The 18,065-nt window shown below is 49.4% G+C and overlaps 2 protein-coding genes across 2 annotated transcripts in view; both read left to right on the forward strand.

The window, feature by feature from the left end:
• Positions 1-11,135, forward strand: part of LOC143145927 (uncharacterized) — a 36,426-nt gene extending 25,291 nt beyond the window's left edge. The window contains exon 3 of the mRNA XM_076309775.1: positions 10,725-11,135. Coding sequence (XP_076165890.1) covers positions 10,766-11,086 — 321 coding nt within the window. The 5' untranslated portion in view covers positions 10,725-10,765 and the 3' untranslated portion in view covers positions 11,087-11,135. The remainder of the gene's footprint in view (positions 1-10,724) is intronic.
• Positions 11,136-11,883: 748 nt separating this feature from the next.
• On the forward strand, positions 11,884-16,999 carry LOC143146159 (uncharacterized). The gene is made up of 7 exons (XM_076310172.1): positions 11,884-11,966; positions 12,377-14,158; positions 14,456-15,558; positions 15,950-16,465; positions 16,507-16,513; positions 16,750-16,832; positions 16,896-16,999. The coding sequence occupies exons 1-7, from the start codon at positions 11,884-11,886 to the stop codon at positions 16,997-16,999; spliced, it is 3,678 nt and encodes a 1,225-aa protein (XP_076166287.1).
• The last annotated feature ends 1,066 nt before the right edge of the window (positions 17,000-18,065 follow it).

Below are 18,065 nucleotides of genomic sequence, written 5' to 3' on the forward strand. Positions count from 1 at the left end.
CGATCGACGCGAGGATCCGTACGTATCGGTTCGTTTCGCTTTCGCCTAGTTTCGGTGAATCGTCGATCACCGGGGTGATACTCGTTAACCTATGGAAACGGATCCCGATCGATCGATTGAATTGAAAGTAGACGCTCCGTTACCGCGCGCGTTACAGTTCACCGTTGATAGTCAGTTCGACAGGGTCGTTGCAAGTCCAAACGTGGACACGGTTTCAAATCGGACTCATTTTGTTATTGTCGAATCGGTCGCACTTGGTAATCCAAAGCGATATCGTGGTAATAGGTGGAGCTCGTTCCCCCTCGACCGTTTCGACAGCCAACTTACCAATCGGTGAACAGTATCTGTTCACAAGTATCTGAACGAACAGATTTTGTTTTCCTCGAAGTAGCGATCGTCGCACCACATGGTCCGTTTCGTAAGCTGGCCGCGTTCCGCGCGGTTGATCCACGTCGAACGCAAGGAACCCGTTAGGGGGTAGTGGTTTGTTTACAAATGTTTCCCGACCGAGGTTGGAAGGAGGACCGTTCGGTACGAAGTTGTCGCGCGCAACCGATAATGGAACGCCTAAATAGATTTTCTCCAAGGGTAGCGATCAACGAGCGGTGATAACGCGGCGGTCTCGCGGACGTGAACATTCTAGCCTCTGAGTTCCCTTAACGAGCCGGATCTCACGACGTAAATTACAAATAATAAATATCCGGGCCCGAGGTTTATCGTGGCCGAAAGATCGGGGATTTCGGGATCGGATAGGGCGCCGGCACTTGGCCGCGATGTGGGCGGGCATCGGGGCCCTTCTTCGGGGGCCCCCCACTGACACGACACCGCGTGGTGCCCGCTGTCTTACCTGACCCTTTCTCGCCCCTCGTCACCTCGAAAAAACAATGCTGCCAACGGTGCACACCTGACCCGCGAGAAACGGCATCCTCGATCTCGTCACTCCTGTTGTCGATTTTTCAATGCCGCTCTGCCCCCTTAACGGAGACGTAGATACCGTTGTTTTTCATCGGGGGAGGATGGAATCGAACGTGGTTCACAGGACGCGCATAAATTTCCCCATCGATGCGGACCCGTTTCCCTGGAAACGCGAAAGGTCGACGCGAACCCTGGAAATTACACGGAAACCCCTCGTCTTTCGACGAAGGAAAGACCTCGTGCCCTTTGGCTCGAAACTGTTCCAAGTTCGAACCCCCAACCAACACCGGTAACTTCGAAACGCAACGCTTTGGGAAGCAACGCAGGGTTAACGCACCGAACGGAGTGCCCTAAACACGGGAGGGGGTTTCAATCGCTAAAGCTCGAACTACCGATCTCGAGAACGAGGACATCGTTTCCCTTGCGATACGTAAACACTTTCTTCCGTTTCGTACATCGTTGAGTTACTGTTTACTATTCGAACGATAACAACGACGACCAGATTCGCACCGTTCGGGTAGCACGAAGCAAGCTCGATTGTTTACTCCCGGAACGTTCCGTACGACTCTTTCGTCGACTAAAAGTCTAGATCGTGAAACTGGAATACGCTCCGAACGCGATCGCGTATCCTCGTGATCGAACAGCGACGTCGTTGCTCCGTCTCGAAAAAGTGACGAACAATGATTCACTGACGACGACTGGCCATGATTTCCCACACTTGCCGCGACGTCCCATAATTTCCACCGATCCGGTAAGAGTGACGGCCCGTTATCGAGATCCACGGGTCGCGTCCTTCTAATCCATCGAAATTAGCATTATCCCGCGGCGGATACGTGGGTGTGGAACAGGCGGTCCGACGTGATAACTTTTCGACAGAGGACGAGACGGTAAGAGAAACGGAGAGGGAGAGAGAGGAAGAGAGAGAAAGGAGCGTTTTACACGCATTCACGCACGCACGCACGCGACGCGGCACGATTCACGAGGCAGGAGACGGCGTGGTGCGTGTGCCCGGTGCACGTCGTTGCGTGCCCGTGGCGGGTGTGTGGGTGTCACGGGGTGGCCACCTGTCTAGCGAGGTATGCGCCGATAGCATCACCAGAGAGAGAACCAAACGGAACGAACGCCCAGCGCTAAGCAAAGACAAGGGCGGTAACTCACCCCGACAAATTATAGAGTGGCCAGACAGCGCGATTCTCTCCACCTCTTTCTCTCTAGTCCCCCCTCTGCCCGCTTACTCGCTTTCTTTTATTTCCTCTCCTCCGCGCGTTTCTTTTTTCACCCCGCCACCCCTTTTTCTTCCCTCTTCTCTCCTTTTTCTTCCGTTCGTTCTCCCCGGTTTCGCTCTTTCCGCGCGTTTACTCGCTCGGCTACACCGCTTCTCGCGCAATTGTATCGGTCCTGTTCGCGCGGAGCCCCCCTCCCCAACCCCCCTGTAACCCGGGTCTCGGACGATCGGTTCGTCCACCTTGGATCCAGGGGCGATTCAAATGGAAGAAGGTGTGAAACAGCCGGGCGTTCGACAGTGGCGTCATTTATGGTAAACGGGGTCATGGTTTTGCGACAGATAGATTGCGAAATTGTGGCAGTTCTTTGAACTTTTCTTGCGGTGAAGGAAACCGATATTTCAAGCGCCTGGCCGTATGTAATTATTGATATTACGCCGCGGTGAACGCGACCGGCCGACAACTACAGGCGCGAACGAGCCCTAGATTTCTCGGGCTGAAACGCGGATAGAGGGATCGGGCCGATCTACAGCTCGTTTCGATCGGAGCGGGCCCGCGTCTACGATTCCACGATCGAACGAGTTTAATAAGTTCCCTTTCGGTGGTGGTCCCTATCGCGGAGGGGCGGAGCGCCGCGCTACGAAACCAGTCGATTAGATCATCGCTTAGGCGTATACCCTACTTGTCATTCGATACTTTTTCAAAGAAACGAGACTACGGCCGGAGGACAGGGACCGACGTCGAACCGGCTAAGTACAGGGATCTTACTCCCGTTCGCGCGAGCGAGCGAGCGAGCGAGCGCGTAGAATTTTCATTAAAGGTCGAACGTGTCCGTCGCAGGAACTGCGAGCGAGCGTTCGGTACGAGACAATAAGGCTGCTTTCTAGCCGAACTCGTAGCATGATCGGACGTAGTTAGTTCGGGACCGAGGCAACACGCATCCCAAACTTTGATTAAACGAGTCGCAGGGACCCGCGGCCCGACTCATTTGTCTACCGTCTGCCCCTTTCCTCCGCCTTCTTCCCTCCCTCCCTCCCAACTCTCTATCTTCGTGATTCCTCCACGCTACCAAGAATCGCAACGATTCCTTGAAATTCACCCGCGAGGGTGGTCAAAACTTTCGTCTGTTCGCCCGTTTAAAACAGGTGCTCGCGATCTCTATCTGGTTCGTTCCCGTATCGATCACCGTGCGCACCTTCTAAGAAAATCCAAACTGTTTTTCGACCGAACGCGTTCCTCGAGACGTTCGAAGACCAACCGACCGAGTTGCGAACACCAACCCCGGCGTGTGTACACACCGACAGGGGTGACACCGTTCTCGAGATCGAACGAAAGACCTACCTAGGTCGAAAGACACTTACAGGACGACTCTGTTCGCGATGTACGGATCGGTGCGGCGATTAGCGAAAGTTTCCAGAGTCCGTTTGGTAAGCAACCGAGCAACCGAGTCTCCTGTTGCGCGAATAAGACGATTTCGTTCCGCGAAACTACAGTTTCTCCTCAACCGTGGACGCTGGACGCGTTCTTCCGCGTGCTTGACCGACTAGCAACCGTCTTCCACGATCCACCGGTTACCCGAGATAATACGATAATTACTGAAAAATCCTGTTACATCGTACGCAGCGGCTCGAAACTTGGCCGCAGGCTGGTAGTTCGCTATCGTCGGTGATTCGACGCGCGTCTAGCAAAACCGATTACCGTTATCGATGGTCGACGATGGGTGTCGACCGCGGGGTGGATGCGAAACGGCATTCCATAAACGGATAATGGTACGCCACCTCTGTACGGCCCTATTCCCTTTGGAACATCTGTATGGAAGCCGTCTGCGGGCCGTGGATGGCGGTGATATCGGGTTACTAACGTCATCGTTGGCGATGCGCTCCGAGGAGAGGGACTCGAGCGATGAAACAGAAGGACAGGGACAACCAGGACCACACACGGACAGTTTCCACGGGTGCGAACTACCGTGGCTACTTCCTCGATCGTTCGCCAATTTATCCGTAACGGGCAATGGTTATCGATCGTTCTTACCGTCTATCGGGTCAATTTCGACTCCGTCTACCTCCGAAATCGGTCCAGGCGGACCGTACACCTCGGTATCGGACCTCATTATCACCGAAACGAATTCATTTAACTCCCGCATCGACGCGCGGTCTAAGGTACACGGGGATAATTTTATCGAATAGATGACTCGTTGGTAGAGATCGAGAATCCAAAGCTTAGCTTCTAGTGTTTACAAACTAAGATCACTATTACCCAGAAAATAAGGTACACGGGGCTAATTTTATCGAATAGATGACTCGTTGGTAGAGATCGAGAATCCAAAGCTTAGATTCTAGTCTTTAGAAACTAAGATCACTATTACCCAGAAAATAAGATACACGGGGCTAACTTTATCGAATAGATGACTCGTTGGTAGAGATCGAGAATCCAAAGCTTAGCTTCTAGTGTTTACAAACTGAGATCAATATTACCCAGAAAACAGGGTACACGGGACTAATTTTATCGAATAGATGACCCACTGGTAGAGATTGAGAATCCAAAACTTAGCTTCTAAGGTTTAGAAGCTAAGATCAATATTACGGAGAAAACCGTACTATTTTCCAAGTCGATATATGTTAAAAATTATAATCCGAAATAGTCCGAGATCGATACCAAAGAATCCAACTCGTACCGGTAGATATTAGTCCAGATGATGCACCACGAGTCAAGTTCGTACTTTGGACCGAATCGAACCCAGTCTCGGTGTACTCTCACCGTGAACCAGAAGGGGGCTGCGAAACCGGGGATACCGTATCAAAACAATGCCAGTGGGAAGGCGCCACCGGAACTGCTCGAGGAAGAAAGCGCGAAGAATGCCCGCCGCGTGCGCGGGCGCGGGCGAGGGCGCGGGCGAGGGCGCGGGCGAGGGCGCGGGCGAGAGCGAGGGCGAGGGCGAGGGCGCGCGCTTGCACGGGCACGGGCGAAGAAAAAACAAAGGAGGGACGTGTATACGATTCCCTACCGGCGATAAACGTCCACGAAGCTGGCCGGAGGTTTCGCGTGACGGAAACACGCGAGAACGTTGCATACATGCGTGTCTCGTGAGGCGACGCATCGCGTCGCATAAAGTAGGTGGATATGGCTGCCCCGGCGAGCAAGCGCCTCGTAGATAAGCAATTACGATGGAATCCGCAGATAACGGGGACAAATTCGAATTCCGAGATTCGGGGCTCCGATAGGATCGACACGAGGGCTCTCTACTCTCCTTCGTCTCCCACCTCCGTCCACCTCCTCCTCCTCTCGCGCTCGGTCCGGCTCTCGCTCTTCCTCTCTCTCTGTTTCTCCTCCCATTCGTTCCCACGACGGGATTATTCTTTTTCCTCTATTCTTATAGTTCCGTGCCCCGTGCCCCGTACTCGTATTTCCCACCTAAGAATTTCGCCGTACTCGTCGCTGTACAAGCAATAACTATCGTCGCGGGGAATAACACCGTCCCATCGCCTCGTATATCCCCGCGGGACCGTCAACCCACCGACGAGCTTTATATCTTTTTAACCCTCCTCGGGGGACACCAGTGCCACTTCACGGTAGTCGACCGACCCGCGTTTACCCCCGTTCGCGGACAAAGTGTTTTCGCGTACGATCGTCCGAGACGAGAGACCGTTTCCTGTCTACGTTCTGTGTCTCGTGTACGAACGATGCACCCCGAATTTTTGGCCACGGTGTACCCGACGATTGTTTCCCCGATTCGAAAAAAATGAAACAGTTCTCACAGTAGAGATCTCAAAAGAGGAGCAAAGTCAATTCGGTTGGTTAATCGTCTGATTAGGACATCCGTCCCCGGAGAGTTTACCATCCAGGGCGTTCGTTATTGTCTACTTAGGAAACCCGCGAGAAACAGGTTCACCGTGCGGTAAAAACTCGCGCGCGTTGGAAATTGGTATAATCTTGTTATTTCGAAAGACTCGTTACCGGCGCGAGATAAGAACGTAGCGCGTTCGAGATGCGCGTAACGTTGTCCCCTCGTTACACGCGTGTACGCGCTCGCCGCAACGGTATCGTTTTTATTCGAATATTATTTGGACACGCGTGCACCTATCCGTGTGCTCGAGCGATACGCGCGAAGCGTATTACCCTTATCAACGAGGTACGCTCGAGGGACGTTCCCTGGCTCGCTAGCTCGCTAGCTCGCTCGCTCGCTCGCTGGCGCGCTCGTGTTCACCGTGCATCGTGTGCAAACACGTGCGTGTACGTGAGGTCCTCGCGTACGCGTTTACATACGCGCAGGAGAGTACAAACGTATCGCGTTACGATGGAGCAACGCCCATCGGTTTCGGATAGCAGAGAACGCACGAAATCGCCTAGCTGGCTAGCTAGCGCGCAATACGCGAAACGCGTACACGGACACACCGCGGGTCTGACCATCGTCGGGACCACGATTGCCACTTTGACGCCGCCACGAGGATCACATTGTGAGAACCGCGTGAGCAATAACATCGACTTTCGGCTCTGCGCGACGCCTCGCCTCCTACTTTCGGCGTCTCGTTCTGCGTACCCGTCGTCGTTCTTCTCGCGGAATAATGGAACCGGTGAAGAGAAAATTAAATAGAAGAATTGCGAGAGAAAAGTATAACGGAACGTTTATCTAAACAGTAGAAGATAATTGAGTCGTGTGGCAAGGCATGGCGACACCGACCGAAAAATATCCAAGTCCAATGACTTCTCAAGAGCTACATCGGTCCAAGTCGTATTCCAACATCGTATAACGAGTTATTAGAAACATTTTCGCGAGAGAACCTTTCCAAGACGAATTGAGACAGTGACTCTCTTCGTCGACGAAAGACACCGATTTTAATCGTACGTGGAATAATGGAATTGTTGAACACGAGAGAAAAGTAACTAGAACGTTTATCTAAATAGTAGAAGATAATAGAGTCGTACGGCGAGGCATGGCGATGAACGACCGACTAGTCGCGACACCGACCGAAAAATATCCAAATCCAATGACTTCTCAAGGGCCGCATCGGTCCAAGTCGTATTTCAACATCCTATATAGCGAGTTATTAGAAACTGAGTCCGATGAAATCGTCCTCGAGAGTCTTCCGGATTCATTTTCGCGAGAGAACGTTTCCAAGACGAATCTTGAAGTCGTCGACGAAAGACACAAAGAGTCTTTAATCGTACGTGGAATAATGGAATTGTTGAACACAAGAGAAAAGTAAATGGAACGTTTATTTAAACGGTAGAAGACCGAAAAATATCCACAAAAATATAACAACCCCCTCCTCCGTGTCTTGACTTTTCAAAAGCTGCATCGGTCCAAGAAGTATTCCAATACTTCTCGCAAACTTTGAAACGATATACCTAAACAGTGCTCGCACTTGTTTTCGTTCCCCTAACCACAACCGTTTCAACAAAGACACACGGTTTTACAAGTGTCGAGAATCTCGTCGAAGACGCTCACTAACGATACAATCGCGCTCGATAGTTTCTCGCTTTCGATTCAGCGGGAAATACCGTACGAGATCACTCGCGTAATTACGTATTCTAAGAACGAGTCGCGAAAGTTCCCCGTAAGGTTCTCCGTACGGAGCAACGAAACGACGATCCTTCGAAAGAGGAAAACCGGAAGTCGCGCTCGTACCGGAAGATTTACGATCTTCCGAGTGTCTCGTTGCCGGTTCTTGCTCGATACCTACCTCGCCCACGAACGGCAGTAGATTACAATGCTTTTTCCATCGCGAAGCATCCTGTACGCGTTCCTCTCGACGTGGGATTTATCGATTATACAAACAATAAGGAAATCCACGAACGAACTCGATGTCGAAGAGCGTTAAGAACAGTTCCGCCTTTCGCGAGCGATCTCGTTCTTCGAATGTTCATCGTCGCGCGTAAATTCGATCATCTCGAATCTTCGCGATCGAAATCCTAACTCTTGGATCGCTCGAAATATTCGCGAACGTCGAGAGCCTCGATGATTCGCGAACGCGAGCTTCCGATATCGTGTAACAAATAATGTTACATTCTCCGTTGCGATTCCACGAGCGATTACCTCGATCGATATTTTTCGGCACGGTTCCGACCTACGAAAGAAAAATTGGCACGTTCTCTTTTTCGGTATCGTCGGGACGTCGCGAGATCGAGTCCCCCTCGACACCTCAGGCTTAATTAATTTTAAACAAAGTTAAAGTCAGGTGACGTGCAGCCACCAACGCGAGCGAATGCACTCGAGCGAGCGTTGCTGGTAACGTAATACGGAGTCGGACTACCTGACCGATCTGACAGTAAGCTCGAAACAAAATCGAATCGGTGCACGAGGAGCATCCGTACAGCTGGAACTCGTTTACAAACAAGTGTCTCCTTTTGGTTTCCGCTCGGATCGATTAAACGAAAAAATCAAAACGACCGCGAAACTTTCGCCCCGGTGCGTTGCGTACGTTACACCTCCTCGTTTGAATTCTTCTTCTCTTTTATCGGCACACGCGCAGTTCGACGATCGAAATCGTTGAAAAAGATTCGTAGGGTCATCGATACTCCTCGTATCTCTTCTCGCGTGTGTTTCCAGCCTTTGGAACGAGTTCGACAGTTACCACCGTTCGTGATTGCTCGTAATCGTTCGTAATTGCGCGCAATGAATTTACCAGAAATTAATTCTACCCGAGCGAACACATCGGTTACGAATTTTAGAAATATTAACCAATTCGGTGTCTAAATATAAATATTTCGTTTGCACGTCTTCGCTGGTCGGTAGAATGTTTCTCGGTTAACCGAGGACCGTGTCGACGCGATCGAAATAAATATTGTCCGTTTCGCGTTCCCGTTCGAATAAATGTTGTTCGTTTCGCGTCGCGTTTCTTTCGCGTCGTTAGCGACGCGAAAGCGATAAGGCGGATGCGCCTGTCCGGAAAGGAGAATTCTCTCCTCGCATTGGTCCATTCGCGGTTTCCATGGACGCGAATCATCGATCTGTTCGCCGTTGACGTTTATTTCCGGAACGGAGCATGCTCCAATGGAACTCGGTCTGGCCTCTTCGCGTTGCGTTTCGCGAGTCGCGCGAAAAAACGAGCATAGGAGAGCTTGGAAAATGTTCGTTCCCTCGAATCGAATACCTTTGATTCGTACGAGCGAGGGGCTAGTTCTTTTCGAGAATACGTCGAGATTGGTAATCCGTTCCCGTTGTGTACATCGGTCTACGGTTTGTACACGATGGAAAGAAACAAAGTGTCGGTAACTTCGAGACGAATTTGGTAAAAATCGACTGCGTCTCTCGAGACGACGAAAAAGCATCGAGGAGCGGACCTTTTCGTGCGCGACTCGATTAAACGTTGAATCGAGTACCTTTCGAAACCGCTGAAACGCAACCCTCTCTCCTCCCTATCGTACTCTAAGTAAGTACTTCGGTTCCCTCCGCGCTTCGAGAACTATCGAGCTCCGCTCATTAAGACATTATCCTCGCGCGTCTGAAGCAACGTTCCGCGATATGCAATCAGGCGCAGAGACGCGCACTTAAATTACTCGTCGGTGGTATCGAGCCTGGGACGGGAACTTGGCTCGTTACCGGGTCTCGAAATCGCGCAGCCGAACTTCCGAATTCACGCGCCGTTTTCCAGTCGGCTAACAAACCGTAGCGGCATCGTACCTTTTTTATCTTTATCGTCGAAGAACAATACACGCGGTTTTCCGAGCAATTTTAGACTTTGTAATTTTCCTCGAGCGAAAAAAACCTTCGTTCCCTTTGAATCGTTCGAATAATTTAATATCTTTGAATCGTTCGAATAATTTTCCTTCGTTCGAATAATTTAACACCTTTGAATCTTTGAATAATTTCCCTTCGTTCGAATAATTTAACATCTTTGAATCGTTCGAATAATTCCACTTCGTTCGAATAATTTAACATCTTTGAATCGTTCGAATAATTCCACTTCGTTCGAATAATTTAACACTTTTGAATCTTTGAATAATTTCCCTTCGTTCGAATAATTCCACTTCGTTCGAATAATTTAACACCTTTGAATCGTTGGAATAATTCCACTTGGTTCGAATAATTGAACACTCGAGTATTGTCTCGTAGATATTCCAAAGCCACGAATTATATTTCGAATCTTCGTACGCGGAAAAATACCGACAAATAATAATCCCAGCGGTGGCTCCCTTACCCGAACAGCAACTTCACTTTGTCGAAGAAACTTTTGATCGACAACCCTATCGATTGCACGTCGTGTTCCGGCACCGTTCTTTGTCTTTCGGAACGCAATTCACGCGCGCGGTGAAAATTCTTCGTTCCCAGCGTGTCGAGATAATGTAGACGACTCGAATATCCCTGTTGGAACACGCTCGACGATACCACGGCTTTGCGGAAGATATTTGCACGAAATTCTTCGAAGAACGGAAAGAGAAGGGACTCGAACGAACTGGTCATGAACAAAATCAGAGGGTTGTCGTTCCGATCTTTGGTTCCGAGTTTGAGGAATTATTCGTTGGTACTTCGATTCTATGATCAACAACCCGATTGAACGATCTTGCGCGCGTAATTACGTTCAAGGCAATGGTTAAACGATGCTTCGATCTTTATATTCGTTACGATCTTTGTTCTCGTGGAATCAGTTGTCCGACCGGAAGTCGTACAGCACGAACTCGGGCAAACCATGGAAACCTTTTCGATCGATCTACGAGCAACTGACAGGAACGAAAGAAGAGATCGGCTGCGTGGAGGTTCTATTGCCGCAGGATCCACGCACGAGGATGCAGAATCGTTTGATCCGGCCTCACAGGGAAAACTCGAACGTCGTTTTCGGGGTGCGATGCAACCGACCCAAGCCGAAGATCGTTCGGAAATTGGCGAAGGATTTCCACGGAAGGACCGTGAAAACTTTTTACAGGGACTGAACCTCGCCTATCCGAAGAACAAACGTAACGCTGGGAAAAAGTCAGCCGGTCGCAAACGCAGGGTCACGTTCGCCGTGTGAAGCTTTCGCAATGTTTCCAGCGACCATTTTAACATCCACGATCCACATGAGAAAAAAAAATGATCTATGTTCGTAAATCCACCGATTGGGAATAAAGTCGATCGTTAAAGGAGACAAGAAATTGTTCGTTTTCGTTGCACGTGTCATCGAACGTAAGGCAACGATTATTCGAACAACTTAGGGAAACGAATGAACATTTATCCGTTGTACGAACGACAACAGTGACGTCGATGAAGCTCGTTGCACGATGTTCCAAGCTGCGAGGAGCCCATCGTGCGATACAACGCGACACGGGCACTGTTATCGTTTAAATAACCGGTAAATATTTATTGTACCCGCTGTGTTATCCGAATAAACGTCCGTCCAAATATTATATACAAGTGCGTTCGGCTGTATGGAAATAAAAAAAATTATTCCCCGATTTCGAGGTTCGCTGCAATAACAGCACTTTGGCGCATCTACGTGTCCTATGTTTGTTGTTATTTGTGCATCGTGTAATTGTTAAATTTTGATTCGTTGTTCGTCGTCCGAACGAAACCCCGACAACTGTGAACGCGTTTCAATGGACGCGTCGAATCGATCCGCAACTGTTTCGACGAGCCGTGAATCAGCTCCGATCACCGATTGTTTGGCTAAATGTTCTGTCATTTCCCGTCAAAATGAAAACTCAAGATTGACGTTACGGTCTGCGGCGCGCGTTCCAAATTATAGTCGTAAATTCAAAATTTTAAGTGAAAAATTCTACGATTCACGGTACTTTCCCCGATACACGTTAACCGGTGCGATCACGCTGGAAAATGAACGGAATTAGGACATTGGTATTGCAAGATCTCCCTTATGTTTTACCCTCGAAGAATCTTCAGGTAACTCTTCTCTTCTCTAACTCTTCTCTTCTCTAACTCTTCTCTTCTCTAACTCTTCTCTTCTCTAACTCTTCTCTCCTCTTCTCTAACTCTTCTCTTCTCTTCTCTAACTCTTCTCTAACTCTTCTCTAACTCTTCTCTTCTCTTCTCTTCTCTAACTCTTCTCTAACTCTTCTCTAACTCTTCTCTTCTCTTCTCTAACTCTTCTCTTCTCTAACTCTTCTCTAACTCTTCTTTAACTCTTCTCTAACTCTTCTCTTCTCTAACTCTTCTCTTCTCTAACTCTTCTCTCCTCTAACTCTTCTCTTCTCTAACTCTTCTCTTCTCCAACTCTTCCCTTCTCCAACTCTACCCTTCTCTCCCGTTCATTTACAAAATTTTCGTACCGTGTTCGATTCGATAACGTAACCTTCTCCCGTTGTTTCCAATTATTTCAGCTGTCGTCCCATCTGCACACCACCGTGTCCTCTCGTAGATTCTGGAATTTCTTCGAGTTCACACCGAAAGAGGAGATATGCCAGGACGTGGAAAAATGTTCGAAGGATATGGTGTCCTCGTCGATGATCTCGCCGAACGAAACGATGGAGGAGGTTTCGAAAACAGTCGACGCGTCCAGGATCGGTTCATCATTGCCGCTATCCCCGAAGATACACGGTTTCTCGTTCGACTTGAAGCCATCCTCGGTGAACCATCCAAGGATCCCGAACCCTCTCCAAGAAGATAACCTGGTGTCGCTGCTGGACGGTACTCCTGTGCCCAGAACGCTCAAGTGGAAGCTGAAGGGCTACAAAACGTTACGGAACGAGCAGGCTGGGGATTTCGCGTTCGTGCCAGGCGGTGAATCCTCGGGATACGACTTTGATGTCCTCCCGAGAAACGACTTGTGCGAAACGCGACCCAAGACCACGATCGAGGCTTCGAGACCTCGCGATCGAGCCCCGATTCGTCCGAAGACTACGAGTGGACTCCAATACGCGATGGAAGACACATTGTCACTGACGACGAAATCGATCGAGAACAAGGAACCGAAGAAAATCGAGCATCTCGAATCCACGAACATCGTCGAAGCGAAACTCGAAGAGTCCAACGATGCAGGGGTCGCGAAATACAGCGAGACGATACCAACGGTGCAGAAACTGCTCCCAATGCCCGTGAAAATGGAGAACGTCAAGTATTTACCGATCTCGAAGCCCGAAACGGTTCGAACGAAGTGTCGGGCGCAACCGATCCCTCGATACCCTTTTCGTCCAACCGAGAATACCCAAAAGTCCGTTAAAGAATATTTAGAAACGGTGATCGAGGCTGGAAAATCCAAGGAAGGTACCATCGCGAACGAGAAACCTGTCAGTGGCGAGTATCTCGCGAGAACGAGCGAAAAGCAAGGAGCATCGTTCACGATCGATCCTCAAGTTTCTCCCAAAACGCGGGAGAAGATTCTCGACAGTTTACCGGTGTCGTCCTTAGCTCCAACTCCTTACAAGCGGGAGTCCTTCTTCGAGAACAAACCGACCAAACATTCGCTGAACGTTGTCGACGAAACGATCAACAAGGTTGAGACGCCACTTTTCGAGTTGTCGAGTCCCTTGGTCGGACCTGGCGTCGAGTCGTCGGTCCACGCCGCGACGCGGTTCGGATTCCGAGGAAGCGATGCGTCTCGAGCACGGTCCAGTTTCAACGGATCCTCGATGTCCGGGAACTCCGCTGGCGGAGGGAGGAAACCACCAGGTCCTTCTCCGCCCTTTGTCGCGTTACGATCGTCATCTGGTAACGCGTCGTTAACGAGAAGACCGTCTCATCGTGATCGAAACGCTATCAACAACTCCGCGTTGAGTATCAGCACCAGTGTGAGGAGATTGGCACCGAAGGAATGCGACGATCGTGACGAAACGACCGAAAGCAAAACGGTGTGCACGAAATCACGAACGAACAAAAGGAACAGACGTTGCGAACAGGAGACGAGACCCAAGTGCAAGAAGGTACCCAAGAACTGCAAGCGTCACTGTTGTACCGAACTCCAGACGCCGGTCTACTGCGACTACGACAAGTTTCAGTGTCCCCAATCCCAGCAAAAGTACAAACAGACGAACAACAGGAGGCCCAAGAGAAAACTCGATCCCACGTGCCTGTCGAACGAATCGGAACGACACGAACCTCGGAGGAAATGTTACGCGAACAGGTGCAACAGGGAGAGATCCTGCGACAGAGATAGGTAGGGATTCTTAGGGTTCTTTGAACGGTACCTTGTTCGTTTATTGGTTCGTTGCGGAGTTAAGTTTTTGTAAAACGATCGATGCAAAGTGTCCGAAGGTAAATGTACTGTCTGTTCGTTAGAAGATGTCCAATATTTACTAGACTATTTCGATTTACGATCTAACAATTTCCACGCGACGCATCGTCGCTATTGGCCGTTTTCGATCTTTGTTAGCGATCTCGACCGATTGTAAACACCAGTCTTTTTCTCGCATACGGACCATACGATGTGTTAACGATGTTTGTAAATTTTTAGGTACGATCGAAGAGACCACGGGGAACGACGGAGTTGCAATCGACAGAGGGAAAGATCCTGCAAAAGACAAGAACGGAACACCTGTGCCGAGAGGGATCAAGGTCGGGAGATCTGCACGAAACCGAGACGAAGGGAGTCCTGCGGTCGAGAAAAATCCGAGGAACGTGTATGCGGGAAAAGGTCCGCGAAATGCAACGGAAGACGAAATTACACCCAATCGGCCGGCGAGAAGCAATCGAACTTCGCGAAACGATTCTCATCTGTACCGACACTTGGATTCTCCCTGATCGGTATGAGATTGCAAGGAAACGAGTCCAAGCAGACCCTGTTCGGCTCTCCGTCCAAGAACAGATACTACGGGAGCAAGGACTCGCCGCCACCTGGATGGAAGAACGAAATCCACTCGAAGGAATCGTCCACCAAGTGTCCGGATCGGAAAACCTCGAGAAACAAGTGCAAGAAAGAGGCCGAAAACAAGTGTAAGACCCCGAGTAAGACGAGGAACGTGTGCAAACGGGCCAAAGAGGAATGTAAGACCCCGAGTAAGACGAGGAACGTGTGCAAACGGACCAAAGAGGAATGTAAGACCCCGAGTAAGACGAGGAACGTGTGCAAACGGACCAAAGAGGAATGTAAGACCCCGGGTAAGACGAAGAACGTGTGCAAACCGAGCGAGGACAAATGTAAGACCACGAGCAAGACGAACACCTCGTGCAAACCGGCCGAAAACAAGTGCAGTACACCGAGTAAGACGAGGAACACGTGCAAACGGATCGAGGACATGCGTAAAATCTCGAGCAAGACGAACACCTCGTGCAAACAGACCAAAAATATGTCCAAGAGAGAGGAAACTGTGTGCAAAAGGGCCGCGGACAAGTCCAAGGCACAGAGTAAGATGAACGTTTGCGAAAATATGTGCAAGACACCGAGTAAGAACGAGAAATCGTACAAACGGGCCGAAAACAAGTGCGGGACACCGCGCAAGGTCGAGAACGAGTGCAAATCGACCGGGAGCGTATCGAAACCGGAGACCCCGACTCCCTGCAAACAAACCGGGAGCAAATCCGCCGACTGTTCCAAGAAGAGGGAACTGATCTGCAAAGGTAATGTCGTTTACGTTCTTCCGTGTAAGAATTTCAATTTCATACTTTTTGTTCCATTGAAGAACGAGCTACGATTCGTTAAGATACATACGAGAGTGTTTCAAAGTTGATCGTCTCAATTTTAGCTAGGCACAATTAACGTATAATTTTCCGTTAAAGATTCAAGGATCTACGATAAATGTTTATTTGTATCCACACTCGCCCAAAACTTGAACCATCGATTTCGATACACTCGTCTCTGTGATATTCTCGATGAATTTGCTTTTAGTACGTACATGGATCTAATTGCGATCAACGTTCGATGAAATATTGATTTTTTAGAGGGAATAGGGTTGTATTGTATTGTAACTGTGGTGATAGTAAAATGCAATTTTTAATCGTACCACTGTAGATAAGAAGCAGTCAGCGTCTTCGGAGGAGTCCGTGAAGGAGAGGCTAGAAAGAGAACAAAAAGAGACGAAGGAGTGCAAGAAAGACAGCTACAAGATGGAAAAGTGCAAGGGTAAGGATGATAACAAGACTTTGTCCAACGGGTCCAAACGTGTCCTCAACCCTTGCACACAGGAGCAGTCGAACAAAAACAACGACAAATATTCGGCATCGCCGACGGAATTAACGTTTATCGGTACACCGTCGAACTGCTTGGCCAAGACGGCTACGTTCATGAAACTGGATAATAAATCGTTCAATAATTTATCGGATCGATCGTATTCCACCGAGAGGCACAGTCGTTCCAACGACGAATTGCACGAATCGTTTTCCAATCAGTGGCAAGACAACTGGAAATACGACGAGGAGGATATTTTTGGTCTTACGGACAATCGTGTACCGATCGTTATCGAGAATCAGGAGGTGGTACCCGATGACAATTCGTTTGCTGGCAATTGGTTCCTGTCCTGGTTCCATCGTTGAAATAACGTCGAAAAAAAAAGAGAACCTTACACCCAGATACTAGGTATAAACCGATTTCAGGGATTCCGAGTAAAATTTTTTGTAAACCAGTTTTGTAAAATTTAGTATCGTTGAATGAAATAAGTGCTACGTATGTATATACAACTTCTTCGAAGATACTGGCACACGCGTGTACGTTTAATCTAGCAGCTACTTTTAATATCGATATCGGTTAAAATTTTAGTTTATATTTTGCAGAAAGTAACGGGGTCTCCGAAAACCTATTTATTTTATCGACAGTGGAACGTCGGTACGGGTCGTCGAAGACCCCGTTACCGGTCACGAGTTACCTCTACTTCGTAGATCGTCGATAGAAGATAGACGTACGTGAAGAATTTTTCGTTCGCGACCCCTACTTTGGAAAACACTGGTTCGAACAATTCCAGCGACGAACATCAAATGGGCAAAGTTGGTCGGTGAACCGGGTCTCGCGAGCAGTTACGAGATGTCTTTGTACAATGAACGAGGCACGACAGAGGCGCGCGCGTGAATGGAGGGGTAGCAGGAGGTGCAATTATGGGTTATTCAGGTCTCGCGGCGGGATACCCGGGGTGCCGTCACCATGGAATATTTCGTACGCGCGTATATACCTGGCGCCTCTTCTCTCGGCCCCTTTATGCGTCGTGCACACGGTGAACGCGCTGCCAAAAGAGTGAGAAAGGGAGGAGGATACCCCGTAGACAAGAGGGGAACAAGGCGAAGAGAGACGGGGAGAGAAAAGCGTGAGGACGTCTCTGCGGGGATCCCCGCGCTCCGCCACTTATGGGAACGTGATACGGTGCTTTTCGTCGGATGCTCTCTTGCGTTTTCGCATTGTTGCGCAACCGCGCCGTCCTTTCGCGTCCCCGCGTTCTCCTTTCGTCTTATTTTTTTCTCTCCTCGTGTCTCCGTGCCGCTCTCTACGACAATGGGAATCGATGTCAATGGCGACGCTTTGTGCCCGTTTCGCCGGCTTCCGGCTCGTCCCGCGAGACATCGAAAATTCGTGTCTCCGTTGCTCGAAATACCGCTCGTAGTATCTCGCCTTCGATAGAAACTTCGATCTTCGATCCTTCTCTGACGTCGATTCCAATGGTAGTTCGTCCAGCAAATTTGCAGATGGCACGGCCAATGCTTTATTAGTAAGTAGTGACACGTAACTTGCGAGTGACCGGTTAAATTGTGTACTATACGGGAACCTAACCTCTTCGAAAGCTCTCTATTTTCATCGGGTAACCGAATTATTTATGACCGTCCGTGTAATTTTTATCCGGATGTAATAACAAACACCGTATATCTATGGCACACGGCAGAGATTTTTGACCTAAACGTCGAGTTATTAATCAGATATTTTCGAGCGAGTTGTCATCGAGAAGATCGAATGGTTGATTTCACGGTTGCTCAAAGGGGACGAACCGTAAGCATCTAGACGTCACATTACGATGTCAACGACTTCTTCCTGGACCACAAACCGCTTCGGCCATGTGTCCAGGATGAATGGCGACGCCGCGGGTGGCACCCCGTCGGAGAGAACCGCATACAACCGCTGGAAATGTGTCAATTTTATAGGAATGATT

Source organism: Ptiloglossa arizonensis, chromosome 4 (assembly GCF_051014685.1).
Source record: "Ptiloglossa arizonensis isolate GNS036 chromosome 4, iyPtiAriz1_principal, whole genome shotgun sequence".
In the NCBI taxonomy this organism is placed as follows: Eukaryota; Metazoa; Arthropoda; class Insecta; order Hymenoptera; family Colletidae; genus Ptiloglossa; species Ptiloglossa arizonensis.

Excerpts from the sequence above, each read along its gene's own strand:
- LOC143146159 (XM_076310172.1), top strand. The coding sequence starts at position 11,884 with ATGAACGGAATTAGGACATTGGTATTGCAAGATCTCCCTTATGTTTTA. Across the intron at positions 14,159-14,455 it reads AGATCCTGCGACAGAGATAG|GTACGATCGAAGAGACCACG; the intron begins GTAGGGATTCTT and ends GTAAATTTTTAG. Across the intron at positions 15,559-15,949 it reads GAGGGAACTGATCTGCAAAG|ATAAGAAGCAGTCAGCGTCT; the intron begins GTAATGTCGTTT and ends GTACCACTGTAG.